This window comes from Aptenodytes patagonicus, chromosome 9 (assembly GCF_965638725.1).
Source record: "Aptenodytes patagonicus chromosome 9, bAptPat1.pri.cur, whole genome shotgun sequence".
In the NCBI taxonomy this organism is placed as follows: Eukaryota; Metazoa; Chordata; class Aves; order Sphenisciformes; family Spheniscidae; genus Aptenodytes; species Aptenodytes patagonicus.
Window position 1 is genome coordinate 18,797,495 of NC_134957.1, and position 18,451 is coordinate 18,815,945.

At 38.9% G+C, this 18,451-nt stretch overlaps 1 protein-coding gene across 9 annotated transcripts in view; it reads right to left on the reverse strand.

The window, feature by feature from the left end:
- The window catches only part of TENM1 (teneurin transmembrane protein 1), a 940,180-nt gene that overhangs the window by 121,052 nt on the left and 800,677 nt on the right, over positions 1-18,451 (reverse strand). For all 9 annotated transcript variants that reach the window (XM_076347340.1, XM_076347348.1, XM_076347344.1 and 6 more), the window contains 5 exons: positions 15,308-15,507; positions 13,648-13,858; positions 10,106-10,207; positions 8,840-9,034; positions 5,276-5,476 (listed from right to left, as the gene is read on the reverse strand). In XM_076347340.1, the coding sequence (XP_076203455.1) occupies positions 5,276-5,476; positions 8,840-9,034; positions 10,106-10,207; positions 13,648-13,858; positions 15,308-15,507 (909 nt within the window). The remainder of the gene's footprint in view (positions 1-5,275; positions 5,477-8,839; positions 9,035-10,105; positions 10,208-13,647; positions 13,859-15,307; positions 15,508-18,451) is intronic.

Sequence of the window (18,451 nt, forward strand, 5' to 3'; positions counted from 1 at the left end):
TGTAACACCTATGTCCAAGGTACAGCATTTGGAAGAACTCAGCTGGAAGAACTCTATGCTGCTTCTCTACAAATTTCTGACATTGGTATAATTTTGAAGCAGTGAAAGCCACAGCTTGTTTTTGACCTTCAGTGTTCAAGCCAGTTGGCAAATTGGCAAAACAGGCTAATCCATCTCCCTCATGGTAAATACATGTCAGCGTATAATCATATAGAACAACTAAAGCACTTTGATCTTGACCATATAATAAACCAAATCTTAGGTACAGACAGAAAGTGATTTTTTTTTTTTTTCTCCTGATGTCGCATACGGCTGTAGAAAGGATACCTATCAATGTTGTTTTGATCGGTGTAGCTAAAGATCTGTCAATATTTTCAGAGTAAAATTCAGTTGATGCTGTCTAAAGAAGGCAAAAGAATCAGAAGCATATTATCTTTCTGTTTGAATGTTAGCTGATAGGAAGAGCCTTTACAAATAGGCACATAAGTAGCAAGGCAAAGCCTGAATGAAAACCATGTCATCTTTGGGATAGGCAAATTGAAATCTGAGCTAACAAAAGAAAATGGCTTTTCATGGAAGTTCAATATGTAGGGTAGAAAGAGGCTAAACGGGTCCGTAACAGATATCCAGCTAAGAATATTGAAAGGATGGATCTTAACAGAGCTGAATAAAAAGCCAACATAGGTTGTGTCCTACAAGTAGTGTAGGATTAGCAATACTAAATGTCTGAATAACTTTCAAGCCATACTGAGCTGCTCTTATTGAGAACCAATTCAAACACGATGAAAACATATCCTGACAGCTGTTTTGGAGTTCTGTAAGAGGATTTTCTGGACCTCAAGGGATGGCAACTGGCCATCAAGAACTTTGGACCTAGAAGGAATATCTGGAGGTGGTGCAGTGAGGTCGGTTTTTGGCAGTCTACAGGTCAGAGCACAGACTATGCTGGACGTCTGTGTTAGGCTGACTGGCCAAAACTGGCTTGGACGGTGTGGAACTGTAACAGTGTTGTGGCTCTGTTTGTTTTGGTCTTAGAAATACTTTGGGAATCAAAGCAGTGCAAAGAAAGTGAGCAGGTCTATGCTACACTGGAGAAGAATCTTAGCCTCAGGCTTCTGATGATAACAATAAGATATCGAAGCACTTCAGAATTACCACTCTTTTGGCTAGAAGCTGGTTTAATGGCCACATCAGGAGAGGATGTCAATGAATTTGGCAGCAAGCATCTGCTCTCCCCAGCTCATAGCTGTTAACAGTATGCTTTGTAGCAATACTACAAAGGTGCCCGATTGCCAACTAATCCTCATACATAAAAGATGCTCAAGCTGATAGGTCATGCAGGACAGTTTAACTAGAGCAGTAAGTCAGATGGACTCTGGACTGGTTATATGGTAGGTAATTCAGTGCCACACAGCTTCTCTCCACAGCCACGGTGTCAGAAACATCTCTAACACTGGAGTGATTTTTGAATAGAAGAGTAATCCTCAACTCTGAACACAAACTAGGGCTGCCCTAGTTATACCAGCCTTTGTAGTACAGATGTTGTCTGTTGAATTATTCTACTCTATTGAATTAATTAATTCCTTAAGAACATACATAAGGCCTAAAGGAAAAGGAAGAGCTCTTCAGAAGAAGCATTGCAAAAGTTCAATGGACAATCTGAGACATTTAGCTGCTGACCCAAAAAAGGGGATAACGCCAGAATTCATACTCCTATATGGAAGCCTCCAAGATGGACTCTGCAATACTTAGGTGGATCACAGCTATAGCCTCCTCATTTTGACAGTCCCTTTAGAAGCCATGCCCCATGCGAGGGAAGACTAGAAATAAATCCAATTCACTCCATTACTCTGTGCTTTTGTGCATGTGCTCCCTCAAATATTTATATATAACTATATACACATTTCACATTTTTTAAACTAGCTGCTTCTTACCAACCAATTAATTCAATCATGTCACAGTTCAGTGTTTGTTGTATCCAAACACTGTCAACATGCAATTTCATGTAGAATCTGATCTGAACAGTCTGGTAGATTAGAAGAAGACATTGTCTTTAGTACAGCAACTGTGCAGAAGAGCAAGTATATACAAGAGCAAGTAACTGCTTGAATGATGAGGCCATACATCCTTAGCAAAATGGCATTTCCTTAAGTGTGAAAAATGAAACCTGTTTCATAAGAAACACAGGAAAGATGAGTTCGTTAACGTGTAGGTATCTTCTTTTGTCTTTCTTTGGCCTTTGAACATTTAAGCTTGGAATTTCAGTGTTCCCTTGATGTAATTTTTTTATGAAGCAATAGCAAAAGGAAAACGCATACTTTATGTGGTCAGTCATACTTCCCAAAAGGCCTATCCAAAATCCAAGAAATAGACATTTTTTTTTCTGGCATTATTCTTCTTGTGGAGATAGAGATAGGGAGAGAGAGAAGGAGAAGGAGAAGGAGAAGGAGAAGGGGGTGGTGGTGGAGAGAGAGAGAGAGGTGTGTGTATGTAGCATTATAAGAAGCAAATGGATTTAAAATATTGGCTCTTTTTATAAACATTAAGGACAAAAAATATAATGAATTTGACAAAGAATTTGACAGTCTTTCACCTCACAGAAAGAAACACAATTGTAAGACTTTTCACCTATTCAAACTGGGAGTAGAAGGTGCACTTTTTAGCAGAGAGAGTCAGGCATAATTCAAACAATTTACCTAAGGACATGGTAGACTATCCTTCATTTGCAGTCATTGTGAGAAGGTTGAATTTCTAAAAACTAAACAGAAATCATGAGTGTCAAGCAGAAACTGAAGGATGATTTTTTTTGGTACATGTCCTACAGAAAATCAAACAGCATGAACACCATGGTCTTTCCCAGCCTCAAAAATCCATGAATGATTCCAGATCTCAGGCTGGGGCTCCAAACATTGGCAATCCTTCAGGACACGCATGGGTCACACAATCACCCTTCATCTGACATCAGACATTGATTTCAGTCTTTCCCCTGTCTGCCGCTTGTAAAATGGAATTTCTTATTGTTTGAAGAGCTAGAGATGGGCAGGTAGGGGAAGGTATCATAGAGATGGCTCATCCCTCTTCAGGTGGGCCACAGTGTTTCTGGGATAATGTACTCAAAAGCATTCTGGCACCTTTGTTACTTCTTCTTTTTAAAGTACAGCAAGATATATTAATTTCTATTTAGGAAAAACATAAAACTTAAAATAATTTATCCTTCTATTTTGAAAGTATTTGGAATTTGCTGGGGAATGCAGAAATCATCAGGACAGGAGCCTATATTCTTCAAGGTGATACAGAAAGGCAAATTTTCACAGTACTGACAATAATGCGGTACAGAGATGTGGGGAAAGTGCAAGGGTTTGAGGCAGGCTGAAAGACTGCTCGTCTATCAGTTGCAAAGCTTTCCTTGTTGTCTGATTCCAGACGAGCAGTTTGTGGTTTACCCTTTTCATCCTCTTCGTTGTACAGAACCTCATGATTTTTTCCATTTGCATATGACAGCTCGTTTGTTCTGACCTTGTTGACTTACTCATCTGATGTTTTCCTTCCTCACTAAAATCAAGCTTTACTTCCAGCACGCACAGCAATCACTGATCCTAGGAAGAAAGTCTCAAGCACAAATGAACAAATATACTCCAGTCTAACACTCACTGTATTGCCACAACAATCCTGAATCTAGTTTAACACCGATGAAGAAAGATATATTTGAAAGGAGAAATCCGAAGTATCTAGCTATAGAGAGATGCCTGTTGGTGGTTGTAAAAGCATCCTTTGATAACTTAGAAAACAGTAGGGATAAAGAGAGGTATTTTCCCTACTGGTTCATGGAGGTAAGGAAAAAAGTTACCTTTCTTCTAAAAATTAATCAAAACAGCTTTGGAGGTGAGACAAACATGAAAACTATGATCCTAGCACACAAGATAAAAGCCTCTTCACTGCACTTATTTATTAGCTCTTTGTTCCCTTACTTAATATCTAATTGCCCCATGCACCTGACACAACAGACCTACTGGAGATTAACATCTCTCTTTGAGCTACAATAACGTTGTATTAGAACAGAGTTAGTTTGCATATTTTGTGAGTAAAAAATTAGTACGTAGCTAGCACCTTCCCTAATTATTTGCTTCATTAATGGAAGTACTACTATATTACTAACCTTCAGGGAATATTTTTAACACATAATAAAATACATGATAAAAATGCAAGCAACCAGGCTTTTGCTGAAAGACAATAAAAAGTCAATTCTTATCAAAGCAGGTACCATATCTGACAGTGTCAGACTGAAAGTGCATGTATTAATTTTGGAGTGTAGAAAGAATGCAGGGTCTTTGTAACAAACACTGAAAATTATTAGCAGATCAATATTTTGTTGCTTAAAAAGTTATCATGGAGGGGGACATTTCATAAGTCCCAACTTAAAGATCATAACCATACACTTTAAAGATCTGAATGGAAATTTATACTGTTCCAAGTGTTCTTTTGAATGATAATTTCTAAGAAAAATTGGTGACTTGGACCACTGGTTGTATTCCACAGTATTCAGCAAATCTGTCACTTGCATCTATTCTGTACTGGGATGTGCTACTTATCATCTGAGGTTCCGGATTTGTGAGCTTTACAGGGGAAAAAAATAGTAGAACGTACATTGGTAATGACATGCTCCATTACAGAGTAAAATGTCCAGAGTGCATTCATTTCAAGAAAACGAAACGAAAATATACAAAGCACATAGGAAATCCATTTCAACTCTTAATCAAATTCAGTGGGATCAAACCTTGATGGTCCTCTACGAAAGAAAAGCTTTTTTATCCCAGCGTGAGAGAATGGATGGTCATTTTTGTTTAAAGATTTTTTGACAGAGCCTTCTTACTCATCAGTCACTGCATTTAGACTGTTATTTTTTTCATATCCTCCCAGTCTCTCTCAGAGTTGTGGATTCCCTCATTCCATGAGCCTGATAAGCGTTCAACATCTCAGGCGAGAGTCATGCTTAACTCCAATCCATGCCAGGATGCACTTGCACTCTTGCAGGACTACTGTTCTCGCTGTTATGCCATCAGGCAGTCAACATTCTTGTCACAGAGGAAAAGCCTTTCTAGCCTTGTCAACAGAAAGCCAGTTGCTGACAAACCCATTAAGTGCCATGCCACAGCACCCCTGGTTCATCCCTATCTTGTTTTTTAAACTCATACTAGCACAGTAATAGTAACTACTTTCTTTCACGACTCAAACAGAAAGCATAGGCATTATTGAAAAAATAAAATCTCCAGCACACCTGTTGAACAGTCTGAACCCGTCCACTGCGGTTCACAGCTGCAGAGTCCCGTGTCCAGGAGGAAAGTCCCGTGCCCCGAGCACTGCTCCTGGCACACGGGAAGCGCCGTCTCACAGTTCACACCGCCCCAGCCCGTGGAGCAGTGACATTCCCCTTGAACGCACACACCATGGCCAGAGCACATCGGATCCAAGCAGTCCTCTGGAAAGCAGGGAATATATGACTTAGAGCATAAAACTTGCACCTTTACAGTGGTTTCCTAGTGAAATACAACATCAGGGATTCAGATTAATTTGGTGATTTTTGTGCAAATACCCAAACTGAAACGATGTTAACAAACACAAGGAAAAAACAGTCTATGCTAACATCTGTGCAAAAGTACAAGCCAAAAAAAAGAAAAAAAGCAAGCACGTAGACTGTTAGAGATCATACGATTCTGCTTGTCAAGGGTACTGTCTTATTTTTAAAATGCAGATTCCCAAGACAGATCTACTGGTCCAAGTCAGTGAAGTTTGAGCTTCAGCAGCAGCGCTGGGAAAGAACTGGAGCAATTAATAATTACTTCTACAATTGTGCATTGTGTTTCCATTTGCGTATTTGTGCTCTGTGTTTTATTTACATCTGGGAAAAGAAAGATTTATTCTTTCATCTTCTTGTGGAAAGCTATCTCTACAGATGAAAATTTGATACAAAAAAAAATGGCCATCCACTAACCCTGAGTAGTGAATCTCTGACTGAATGCTCTCTGTAAAAAGATCTCATACACTCATAAAAAGTATGTGCTGGGCAATTGCAGATAATGAACAGATTCATAAAAGTCATAACATACTGATGAACAATTTGCAAACAGACAAAGAGCTAAATTTGTTCTCAATTTGGATTAAACTATTCCTAGTGAAAAATTCAGGAGCCCTGTAGAAGAATTTCAATCAGCTGGTTAGTCCTGTATAATCAGCATATTCTTTCATAAAACCCCAGCATTTCTTTAACAAGACAGATTTAAGCAGAACACAGCCTGCCTTCTCTGGAGGCTGCAGCAAGACTGCAGAGCTGAAGAGGATTTGCGGAGTCCGAGCATGGGAAACAATTAGCCAAAAGCCTATTCATGTTAGATCATGCTTCACACTAATGTTAAAGAGGCACTTTGAAAGTTCTTGTATGTATTTTTCAAGTAGCAGCACAAGTACTGTTTTAATAATTAAATTGTAAACTTAACAAACAGTATTCCATGCTACAGGAATGAAGAGACGCTCTCTGCTTCGGTAAGGGAAGACTAAATACTTCAGACGTAGAGATTAACGGCCTCCAGTTTATAGGACCTTTTGACCTAAGAATAAAGAAGTGATGCTTTATCTTTTGAGCTGCTATGCCACCAATTCAAGATCTTATTTCAAGATTTATGTTGTATCTTTTTCAGCCTTCCAGGCTTGTGCACAGCACAATGTAATTCTGAAAGAGGGGAATCAGTGTTTCTGGACAACGCATATCTTGCTAAGCATAGGACAAAAATGCTCAGCAATTTTCTCTCATCCTGAGACAGCTCTTTAATTTGCTGATCTTTTAAAATTAATTGAGTGACTCCATAAACAGTTTAAAAAGTATCACTCACTTTAGTAATGATAATCTGACAGGACAAATTCAAAGGACTGCCATAGCAATGAATACATGTAGCTACTGCTGTTCCCTGAAGAGTACATCTGTTACTATGTCTGCTATCTTAACAATATTGCTGTAATGCTAAACTCATATTTACATACAATAATGTAATCTGAATTCCTGACAGAATTACTTCCACTACTGCACAAGTTATGTTGTACGATACAGTAAACTGAACAGTCATGTCATGCACACACTGTTACAATAAAACCCCACTGTACCTGGTTGCGCAGGTTTGTTTCATCCACCCTATTTCTACGTAATTCCACCTTTTTTTAAAATTTAAGTACGTCTCACTTTAAAAATCCAATGTTTTCATACTCTTCGTTTCAATAGCTGTCTGAGTACATTTATCTCAATTATATTTTTCAACCATTTTGCAGGATCATGTTATGGAAAGAAGCAAAGCAACTGAAAACAGCAGTCAGCCTCTCACCACCTACAGGCTTGTTTGGCATCACGGCCTCAGTGAGTAAATCTGTGTATTAAGTGCTTTTTCCCATTTGGGTTTTCTCGTTTTTGTCCGTTTCTGAAACTACCAACAACTGAGTATGTCTGAAGCATTCTCTTGATCCTCCCTTTAAAAACCGTACCAGGTATGTCAAATCCATCAAATCCATCCTGGACATTTTTCTGACTAGAGAATTCGAGCCACATAAAAGGCCTCCTCTGCGTGCTACTCAAAAGAATTACCTAAATTTTATATAGCAGGAAGCACAAAGTATGCTGTCACTAGCTTCAGGCTAAGGGGACTAGTGAAAAATCATCAGATCAGGGCAAGCATGAAGAAGAGTTCTGCTTTCTGAGGCTATGCACAGGGGAAGAAAGTCAAAGCTGATGAGCTATCTCAGAAATGCTAACAGGCAAACGACAACTGCTTCTTTCTATAGATGAGGGCAGAGACACATTGGTACTGCAACCAGCAAAAGTGCAATTACTTGTTCTCAGAATTTCCCACTTTTTATTAGCCAAGCCTTAAAGGATGCCGGTTTAGTACCCTGAACACAGGCTCACAGTAAAAATGACATATGACAACAGAATTACACAATATGCTCTGGTAAACTGAAACTGTTTGCTGCTCCTTTGGCTTTATATTGTCAGTACATTCTTCGCAGAAAAATCTAAGATGAAACAGAATGAAGAAAAGGAGAAGCTGATTACGATCTTCTGATTACTTTGGAGAACACCACATCATATTTTGTTTAAATGATCTTCTGACTGCCCTACCCTTAGCTTTTGGCCAAGTAAAAAAGTCTGCACAGGCTCTCTGACAGTGTGTTCTAAGGGACTGAGGTTACTGGCAGCAAGGAGGACTGGGGACACCAGCCACCCTTCCTGAAAAAAGTATCTGGAGCCTGAGAGAAGAAAAGTGGAGTCAAACAAATCAAGATGGTCTCACAGCTTTCACAAAAAAAAAGGAATCCTTGCTTGCTGGGATGTTTTCCAGGAAACTCTTGGAGGATTGAGAATACACTGCTTGCTGAAAGGCAAAAACTTCCACCCAGTTCTGTTCTTGCTACTGAGATTCAGGAAATCATCCGAGAACTAGAGTCCTCCTGGACCGAAAGAGAAACTGAGTATTTCAGAGGACTGTCCATGCTACAATTATTAGATGGTCTTATTAGACAATGTTAAATAATTTTAATCTCTTAGAATAAAAATGTGAATCTTGGAAATTATGTGATCAGCTTCCACTGACTGTCACTGAGACCTGAATGCCTTTACCTTTGATAATTTTCTATCTTAACGTTACTTTCTATGAGACAGTAAAGGTGCTTTTGAGCAAAACGGTACTGCTTCACAGCAAGCTTCTCACATCTACGTGAGTTCTTAACTACCTTAAAACAGGTTTGGAGATTAAAGACAAAAATCAAACACCCTAACTATAGAGAGGGAAACTTCACAAACCTTCCTCACAAATCTCTCCTTTGTATCCAGGGACACAGATGCAGACGCCCATGATACAAGTACCATGGCCAAAGCAGGTTGGATCAATACACTGTTCTTCTGGAACATCACACTCTGGTCCTTTCCACCCATTTCGACACACACAGTGACCTTTCTCATATTCTCCGTTTCCGCTGCACAGCACTGGACAGGAATCTGAAGAAGGCAGATTGACCTTTTAAATGTATTTACATACTTACATAGATTAACATTTATTGCATTTATCATTCTGTAAAATTGCTTTTCCACTCCAGCCCCCCAGTCCTCCATTTGATTCAAGGGTTGTGACAGGCTGAAATCTTTGAACTAGGTAGTGCAGAAGTAACACAATGTCCTCGTCTCCTCAGTCTGCTTCACTAGCACACCTTAATTTTGACCTGAAATGGGATATCTTAGAAGATAAAAATAATTCCCTCCCCTTGATTGGCCTCTGCAGAAAATTTGCCGTGATGTCCGCTTATGATTTTCAGTAAGATTAATATTTCTTCCCTGTGAACTGAAGCAAGATACTGCCCTTTTCTTCTTTCTTCTAAGCAGACTTAACATTACTGAAGTTTTAGCCATTACTGATCTGCATGTAAACCAGCGATGTAGAAGTTTAGTTTTACAATCCAGTATCAATTTCTGAGCCAATCAAGCTCTTAAAAACTAAAGTCAATCCTAAATTTGAGGAAACACTGGAAAACCATGAGAACTTCCAGACATCATACGCAGCAGATGATGGATAATACCGACAGAAATACCTGAAATGGAAATAAGCTCACTTACAATCTTTTTAGCATGTTTTTTGCCTCAGTGCTGGAAAACAGTCTAAGCTGCTTTAGGTTTCTTTTCGACACCCTATTCAAGTTAAGACCACAGAAGCATTTGACTTATTTATGCAATTTTCTCCAAAGTGAAACTGTTCGTCACTTTTAAATAACAGAAAACATTATGCTAAGCTAACACACTTATTAAAAAATGTATTTTATAATCATGGAGCGGATGCAAAGAGGGGTGGAGGAATCTATTAACTCTGAAAGTCAGGGAGAGCGAAGTGGTTGATGCATCTTCGCGCAAGTAGAGCATAAAGAAACTTTCTATGTGTGTGCCTGTACTGTATCTGCCATCTGGCTGGAAAAAGGAATTAAATCTCCTTTAATCACTTTGAATCTTTGCAAGCCCAGCAGTCATGCACCATAATCGTGATCCCTGTCATGCACTGTGGGTCAGTTAATATGAGATTACCTTTTGCACAGTCAGGACCAAGGAATCCCGGGAAACAGTGGCAGTGCCCCGAGATACATTCTCCATTCCCATTGCAATTAGTAGAGCAGTCATCCAGGATTTCTGTTTATTCAGAGAGTTGTGCACAAAGAAAAATACAAATTGGTTGAATTTGAATGAACGGCATCTTCATCTCACTCTGCGGGACACATCTCAACATACAAATAGGTGCAGAAGCAGTAAAAGGCCCATTTTCATTCACAGGGAGCACAAAACAAAATTCCTGTTCAAGCAGCTTACAAATATTAGATTTGTTCTTGACAGCTTCAAGATAACAAGTGCATCATTTATATTACACCAAAAAACTTTTAAAGTAAGTGTTCATGTAAAATTTACCACCATTAAAAGCACTGCAAGAACCAGAGTATTTGCTGAAAAACGTCCACACCTTAAACACTTTCTTTCATTGCTGAAGTAATTTGTTTGAAACCTGTTTATAGAGTAAATTGCCTTCTATGGTGTTCATTTGAACCATGTGAATTGAATTCCTTGGAGGAGGGTAGGATTTCCACTTCTATACAATCAGATGAAAAAAAAATAGTCTTTTGTACAGTGATGAAACTCAATGCAATAAAGGACTAAGAAGTAGATTTGAAGAAAAAAACCCCCACCTTCAATTCTGATCTTAAACTTGCCCATGTTTTATCACACAGCTTGGGACAGTAAACCACTTAACCTCACACATCTGGGGACAGGCTCATGTCTGTACATGGATTAGCTGTTTTGAATTTACACATGTATTTCCTACAGGAATTCAGTGGATTCACTGATTTATATGGGTGTTATGTAAAGAATATGAAGCAAATCCAAGGCTAAGATGCTCCCATGCGGAGTAGGTCACTCAGGCCAGCACTAGGACTGAGGGTCTCTGCAGCCCATGCAGGTGCTGTGCAGGACGAGAGAGGGGCTACAGAACAGTGGGAACTGAGACTATTTTATGGGCACATGCACTAATAGACGTGAGGAAGTACATCTGGCTATAGCAAGATGGGAAACATGACTCCTTTCCCACAAAATAATGATTGCTGGGGAAAAAGAAGAAAACCCAGATCCTTTTGAAGAGCATCTGTCCACGGCAAGTGATTTGGGAGGAGAAACTTTTCTCAAGAAAGGGCATACCATTGGAATATTTAATCTAATCAAATCTGATATACTTTTGAACTGAAACGTAACTTGTCAAAAGATGGATTATAAGCACATCCTACAACTAATATGAATAACTGAAATAAGTTTATTTTGATCTTATTTATGGGCACTTGGACAGATAAGGATTGGTTCCTCTTGAACTCCTACTGTTATTTAAAAAGTTCCTTTCGGGCTATCAGTTTATACTAAAGAACAGGCATTTGATACGTATCTATTCATCAGACATCCACAACCTGTACACGGATGTCTGTTTCAAGGTCAAAAAACCAGCTCGTTTTCAGAAGTAGGTTTTTTCACAGATATGCTGCTCATTATTAATTTTTACATATTACTGTTCATTATCAACTCTTCTCTTGCTCTATGTGTACACTTGCCTGTCTTCCCAGTTTTCCAGAATCACATGGTAAATGATCCCTATGTTGATCTGAAATGAAGAATTAATGGTTTGAAAAGTTACTTCCCCTCGATGCAATGTCCAGTTTGGGCTGGCCTTTATTCAGTCTACGAAAGTACTTGAGGCGTGCCAGATTTTGCACGCAAATTACCTCCCTCAAGGGAAAGTCTGATCAGAGCTTTAGCTGAAGTGTCAGCAACATCAATTTTGTACGTAACTAACATTGAGCAACTTGAAATACTACCTAACGGACACTCATGAGGAGGGCATGACTGCTTCACACAGCCAACAGTAGCATACAGTAGAGATGGATCCAAGCTCTTGCTCTATTCTGAGTGTTTCAATCTGTGGTCCTGGTTGATTCCTTTGTCAGCAGAGATGTCAAATATGACTCCAGCCCAGTCTGGGGTAAGGAGTATGGCTCAAGGATTTTTTTTGTGGAAACCCCCAAAGAAACAACCAAGAACCATTATGCAAAGAAAAGTATGAGAAGAAGATACACAGGTTATGAAAACACAATAGCTAGCACTATTTTCAAATGCATCAGCAGTAGATTCTTGCAGCATGAACCCTTTTTTTCCCCAAAACGTCTTCTCGCAGCCATTTCTGAGATTGCGTATAAGGATTCCTGCTGTGGCTCTCACTGCTCCCCTCTGTACGACAGAGTCTGTTCTGCTTATTGGCCAGAGAAGGGATGGACAACTTCTTTTTCACCAAATGTAACAAGAACCAAACCGCAGCATTCAGTTTCATCTTTTTTTTTTTTTTTTTTGAGAGGGTATGTTACTTAACCATGAAATATTGGTTAAACCCTCCTGTACAAACACTCCTGTCTTACAGTAGAAATAAACAAGGGGGCAGGTATTTGGATTCTGATCTGGACTGGAGTTTGGCCAGGTTTTACGCTCTTCATAGAGCATCTGCGAAGATGCTTCATAAATTGCTTGAATATTATTTTCTCATATGGTATTGAATAATGGCATTTTTTCTTGCTTGTAAAAGATTCACTTTTCTGAACAGAGCAAATATGAACTTTTAAACAAAAAACAGTCATTACCATTCTATCTCAATTTCTAAATTATTTTCCTGCAAGTCCTTCAAATCTTGGTATTTGAATCATACTGTCCTGCTCTGCAAGGTGTTTACCATCAAGTAAAAATAGCATCCAATTGTTCTAAAGAGCAGATGGCATGTCCATTACTAGTAAAGACATCTTGCTAAACATATGGCAGAACAGGTTAACTAAAGGGCATAGTGGTTAAAGTCTTGCAGCAAACCGAGACTGTCATAAATACAACACTTTACCTAAATTTAAATTCCAAAGAAACCCTACGTGTGAGCACTGCTCACTAACAACCCTAGAGTTGCAAACATTTGTCCACCTATATGTATTAAAAAGGCAGCAGGGATTTGATATGTCACCAGGACACTGTCTCCTATATTTGCCTTCTGTGTTCCAAACAAAATGGTGCATTCGAATAAACGTATAAAGCAACAGCATCCATCCATCAAACAACAATCACAACCAAATCCACAAAAGCTGCCTTTTAGATTTTATAACTGACTAAAATACAGGAAATAAGAACTTAAAGCCTGGATAATTTTAGTAGGATTTATGGTTCCTATGTAAATAGAGAGGGCAGACATAATCTCTTTTACTTTGAGCAAGATAACACCAGAAATTACTCAAGCATTTAAGCTATTGTATAAAAATCTTAACACACATAAAAACTTCACGCTTAATTAATTTGATAACATCCATCTTTAATACACAAATATTGCTGTTTGTCTAATATTGGCATAAACATGAAGTTGCTCCACTGAGGTTAATTAAACTAAGCTGAAATAAAACATATTTAAGAGAATACTTAAGAGAAGCTAGAATCAAGGTCAATAATTTCTTTTCAAATACAGCTTTCCAATGTAATAATCAGAATAACAATTTTATCGTAATTGTTCTTACCAATCGCTGTAGTTAGTACAAACACTTGCTCCACTTTCTTTCCATCATTGTAGAATGCCATATGCCAAGCTCCTTGATCCATATACTCAATGAAACCTGTCTCTTGCAGTGAAGTTAAGATCAGATTCCTGGGAGCTTGCTGAGGCTCCTCTGAGTTTTTTGGTTCCTGTTTAATTAACTGCTTTCCATCCATCAGTTTTACAAAATCAAACTGAAATAATAATGAGCAAAAATTAACCACCTAGCAAATTTTTATGAATCTACTCTGCATGTCTCATTCAAACAGGAATAAACAGTTGAAATCTTAAGAGGAATTGCCTGACTGATTAAGTATTCACCAACGTGGACAGCAGTTGCATAACCTAGTCTATTTAGCTTCAGTTTCCATATAAAAAGCATTATGTTAGGTCAGAAATCTGGCATCAAATCTTGCTGTTTGCTATGGCAGGGTAAATTCAGACTTGCTGCACTAAATACAGCAGATTTACTTCAAAAATTACATCTCTTTAATGGGAATAATTCCAAAATTCCCAAGCTGTAGTGCCTACGTTATGTAGTGATTCATCTCAAATGCCAAGAACAGATTAAAGAACCTTTTGTTCTATACCATATTTTAAAATGTTTGTCCCTTAGTACCAATATTGTGTATCAAAACCTAAATATACTTTTTATTTGTATCTAATTTTATTAATGCAAATAAGTACCTATTTTTACATGGAAGTTCTTAATACTTAACCAAGTTGATGCTGACAACTTTAAGACCAGTTAACCTCAGAGCATGAGAGATGTAAACCTTTCTATGAATCCCTGTTCAAGAAATATATATATTTCTCTAGGTTTTTCTAGGCATTCTGATTTTCATTAAAGTTCAACTTCAGCTCAGCTGAAGGCTCAGCTTCAATTAAAGTCAATGACAGCTAAAAGTGCTTATTTCTAAAATCAAAACTCTAGTAAGTAATTTTTGAGGTTAGACTAGATGATCTCCAGAGGTCCCTTCTAAACAATCTTCCCATGATTCCATACATAAGTTTATCACACTCTATGGAGTGTAATCCTGCTATAAGAAACGTGAAAAATCTATTATCCATAGAAATGACAGTTTCATATGCCACAGACATTAAGCCTAAAAAAAAAAGTTGAATGTGACCAGCAATATTGCATATTCTTATTGCTTAGCTAGGTTTTCTCCTGCAAGATCCCTAGGAGTAAACACTCAAAAATAATCTTCATATTAGAAACCAGAAACAGCTTTTTTTTTCCCTATTAACTCTTTATACTGACTATGTCATCCGTTTGTTTTGATGAAGTCGTAAAAAGATTAAGGCATTTTCAAATGATCTGGTACTTCATCCTACTGCCTCCGCAAAGAGGATGCTGGGGATGCACAGCAGCACAGCGTGTACCTGTCCAGCCTCCCGGACAGTCACATCACAGTGGTCACAACTGCTGACCTTTCTGGCATGACACTGTCCCTTCCTCTGAGAGAGCGTGGCTTGAGGGTATAGCTAGACCTCAGTAGAAGAAAGGGATAAACAGTCTGCTTTTTGTGGTTGCAGCCAGTCCCTTCCTCCCTCCCTGCTTTGAAAGCGCATTGTGAACGTTCGCATCCACCGCTGTTTGAAAATGTAAGCATGATAGAATTAGTATTATTGCTAATTACCTGAGTGTGAGTAGGTGGAATGTTTCTTCTGCCATAAATTCCCAGCAAAGAATCCTTCGCCAGTGAAATGTTAAATTTCAGGTACATGGGGTGATGTATAGTAATCTGAAAGCGCCAGAATAAACCAGGGGGGATCGTCTGCATAACTTGTGCTCCAATCTCAACTTCTCCTGTGTCTATGGCCCGTCCCTTCTGAAACACTAATTTTCCAGAAACAAACAAAACAATCAGTTGCGTATTCACGGTGGGTGAAGATAATAGGTCGCGAGGTATAAACATGCCTTAGATATATCGGAATATATTGAAAACAACCTCTAAAGGGAGGACGTTTCACTGAAACCATTGCATTTTTTATTCAACTAGTTGAAAAACACAAATAAACTCACATGCAATATTTACGACAACAGGCGTCACAGCGCATTTTTGCCCTGGAAATCTTGGAACGCTTTACTGAATATAAAAAGGTAGAAGTGCTGCTGCGTAAACCACGGTCTTTACCTATCAGCTATGCAAACAAAACCCATTCAGCTGAGAACGCACCGAGAGAAGGCATACTGAAAGTATGCAGTTGCAGCATCTCTCTCTTTCAAACACTATTTTTCCAGACAACCACACAGCATGAAAAGGCTACTGTAAGAGCCATGTCTGAAGTGCATGTTTTCATATTCACTGAGCCACTGTGCTTTCTTTATAGAAAAAGAATTTAGCTCTGTTTCTATGCTTAATTGAACTAAGCAGGTATTTGGCCGTTCAAAAAAGGTATCTAAAGATACACTGTTCACAGACTATCCTCGTATACGTCCTTGCTCTTTCTTGAAAAAGTCCAAAATAAGCTTTTAAAATTACAGTGCTGCAATACAAGTTCTGTTCTTGGTCTAAAAACATCTTTCTCATAACAACATTTTTCTTATGACAAAGTATAATTTGTATTATACTTGTACAGCTCCCAATTTTGCCAGCTGGTATTAATTCTTCCCTGTTCTTTCTAAGCACACTTTCCTTGCAAGTCTAAAACAGAAGATAGATTCCTAATCACAGGTTTCTTTTCGCTTCAAGAAAGTAAAACTCTGCACAGTGTGGTGCCAATTATCTTCACAAGAAAGTACCCATATGCTGATTATTACTGATCCTGAAACAATCAGTCTCCCTGTACTCCCCTGGTAAATACCAGCATCAATAGGATGTCTGAGTTTTTAATCACATTACTACATATTAAAATGTTAACTCATAGCCGTGGGTCAGTGTGTTATAAAATGACTTCTTAAAGAAATCTGACTTGCTGGTTTGTAAACTTGATTTTCATTAAAAGATTAGTTAAAATATATGCTTTCAAAGTCTGGCAAAGCATTCTGCGCTGCTGCATTGAGTTGGGAAAATGGGAGGTCACAATATCTGACAGTAGTTATTTATCCCTGTGAAATTACATCAGAGGCTTCAAGTTTACAGGCAAAGTATCAACTTTCTGTGATATCCTGCTGTAGTGAAAGGAGTTGCCTGTTACCAAATCTTCCTTCCCAGCACATCTACATGGAGAATTCGGTATGAGCACTGGGAATCAAATTACTTATATATGTCAAAAGTGATGGAAAGAAATAAAACCAGCAGAAATTAGCCACAGCCAGACTATGCATGTACAAATGCCGGGTACTAAGTCCACATGATTTTTCTTGTGCTTTCCCAAGTGTATACTCCTTGTTAGCATACACCCTGGATTACAGGTTACCCCCAAAAGGTGAAAGGGGACAAGTGGGACAACAGTCTAGCTATATTCAAGACTGACCTCTCAAACTGCTGGATAAGCCCTCAGCGAAGTGGCTCTGCTACCACAGCCCTCCATGCTTTAGTGTCGAGGGGGAATTGTGTAGCCACACAAGACATTGGGATTGCCTGGGGTAAGGCAGGTGGTTTTTTACCTACTACATTGAGTCTCTATTGACTCACGTATTTTTTTCTCTGTTCTCTAGCATCTGATTTTTGATGTTTTTCCTGCACATCCTCCTTTGGAAGCCAAATGCTTTGGAAGAACTTTTATTAAATCTGTAATATATTGACAAAGTGATTTAATGTAGTTGAGAAGAACTATTTGAGATATTTTCCATGGTGCACCAGGACAAAAATACAAAAGTGTATAAAACATTTACTGCAATTCACTACCGATCCATTCTAAGGGACAAAATAATGGGTAACATCATCGTCTCCTTACATATAATTCTATTGCTCATTTATCTAATATGATCTCTATCCAGTTGTGCCACATTGATTTGTAAAACTATTAATGTGAGATGTAATCTTCCTTCTGGAGGGACTGGTACAACAACATCCCACCTTGTCTCATATTTACAGTCATAGATCTTACCTGGCATACACAAAATCAGATCACTGCTCTGCTCTAAAATTTGAAAGCTCTGGAAATCTCCTATCATTGCAGAGCTCTCAGTAGAATTTTACCTTCCTCCTAACGACTGGAAAGACTAGGGTTCATATTCTACTCCCATTCTAGGGTTCATATTCTACTCCCATTCACTGTTCTCTGATCTAATCTGATTTATCCACTTTTTCTGAGTATCATAAAAAGAAATGGGAGGGCCATCTGCTTCTTACAGTCAGAAAGCATCATCATTGTGGTCAATGGGAAGCATGGGCCACACTGGAGTAGGTGATTTAACAACATTAAATGACAGGACTTGAGAGAAAGGAATTGTGCATCTCGGAGGCAGTCCTGCTCTCTGGCTGCACAGTCCCCTCCTTTCCTATGCCAGCTCTGGCACTTCTCTGCCCCTTCAGAAGAGCCGGTTCAGCCACTTACACGGCAGAAGACTATTCGCGTTTTTTAATGAAGCCATTTTCTGCTGCCATAGTGAACTGACATGTCTTGGTCACGCATGAGACAATCCCTGCAGTGGGCAGGGGGACACAGGGAGCTGCACGGCACGGGGAGAGAGCTGGGGCAGAGCAGGACAGTCCCCCCGGCAGCAGGGAGCTGCCAGACTGGCTCAGGCATTTTGTGAAACCTCAGTAGATTCCTGCGAGCTGATTCACTATGACCGGTTAAGCCAGGATGTGACAGGATGCTGTATTTTAGCTTACACCTTCCAGAACTGGACGCCTTTAAAAGCATTAAGATTTCTACCCTTCTGCATATTC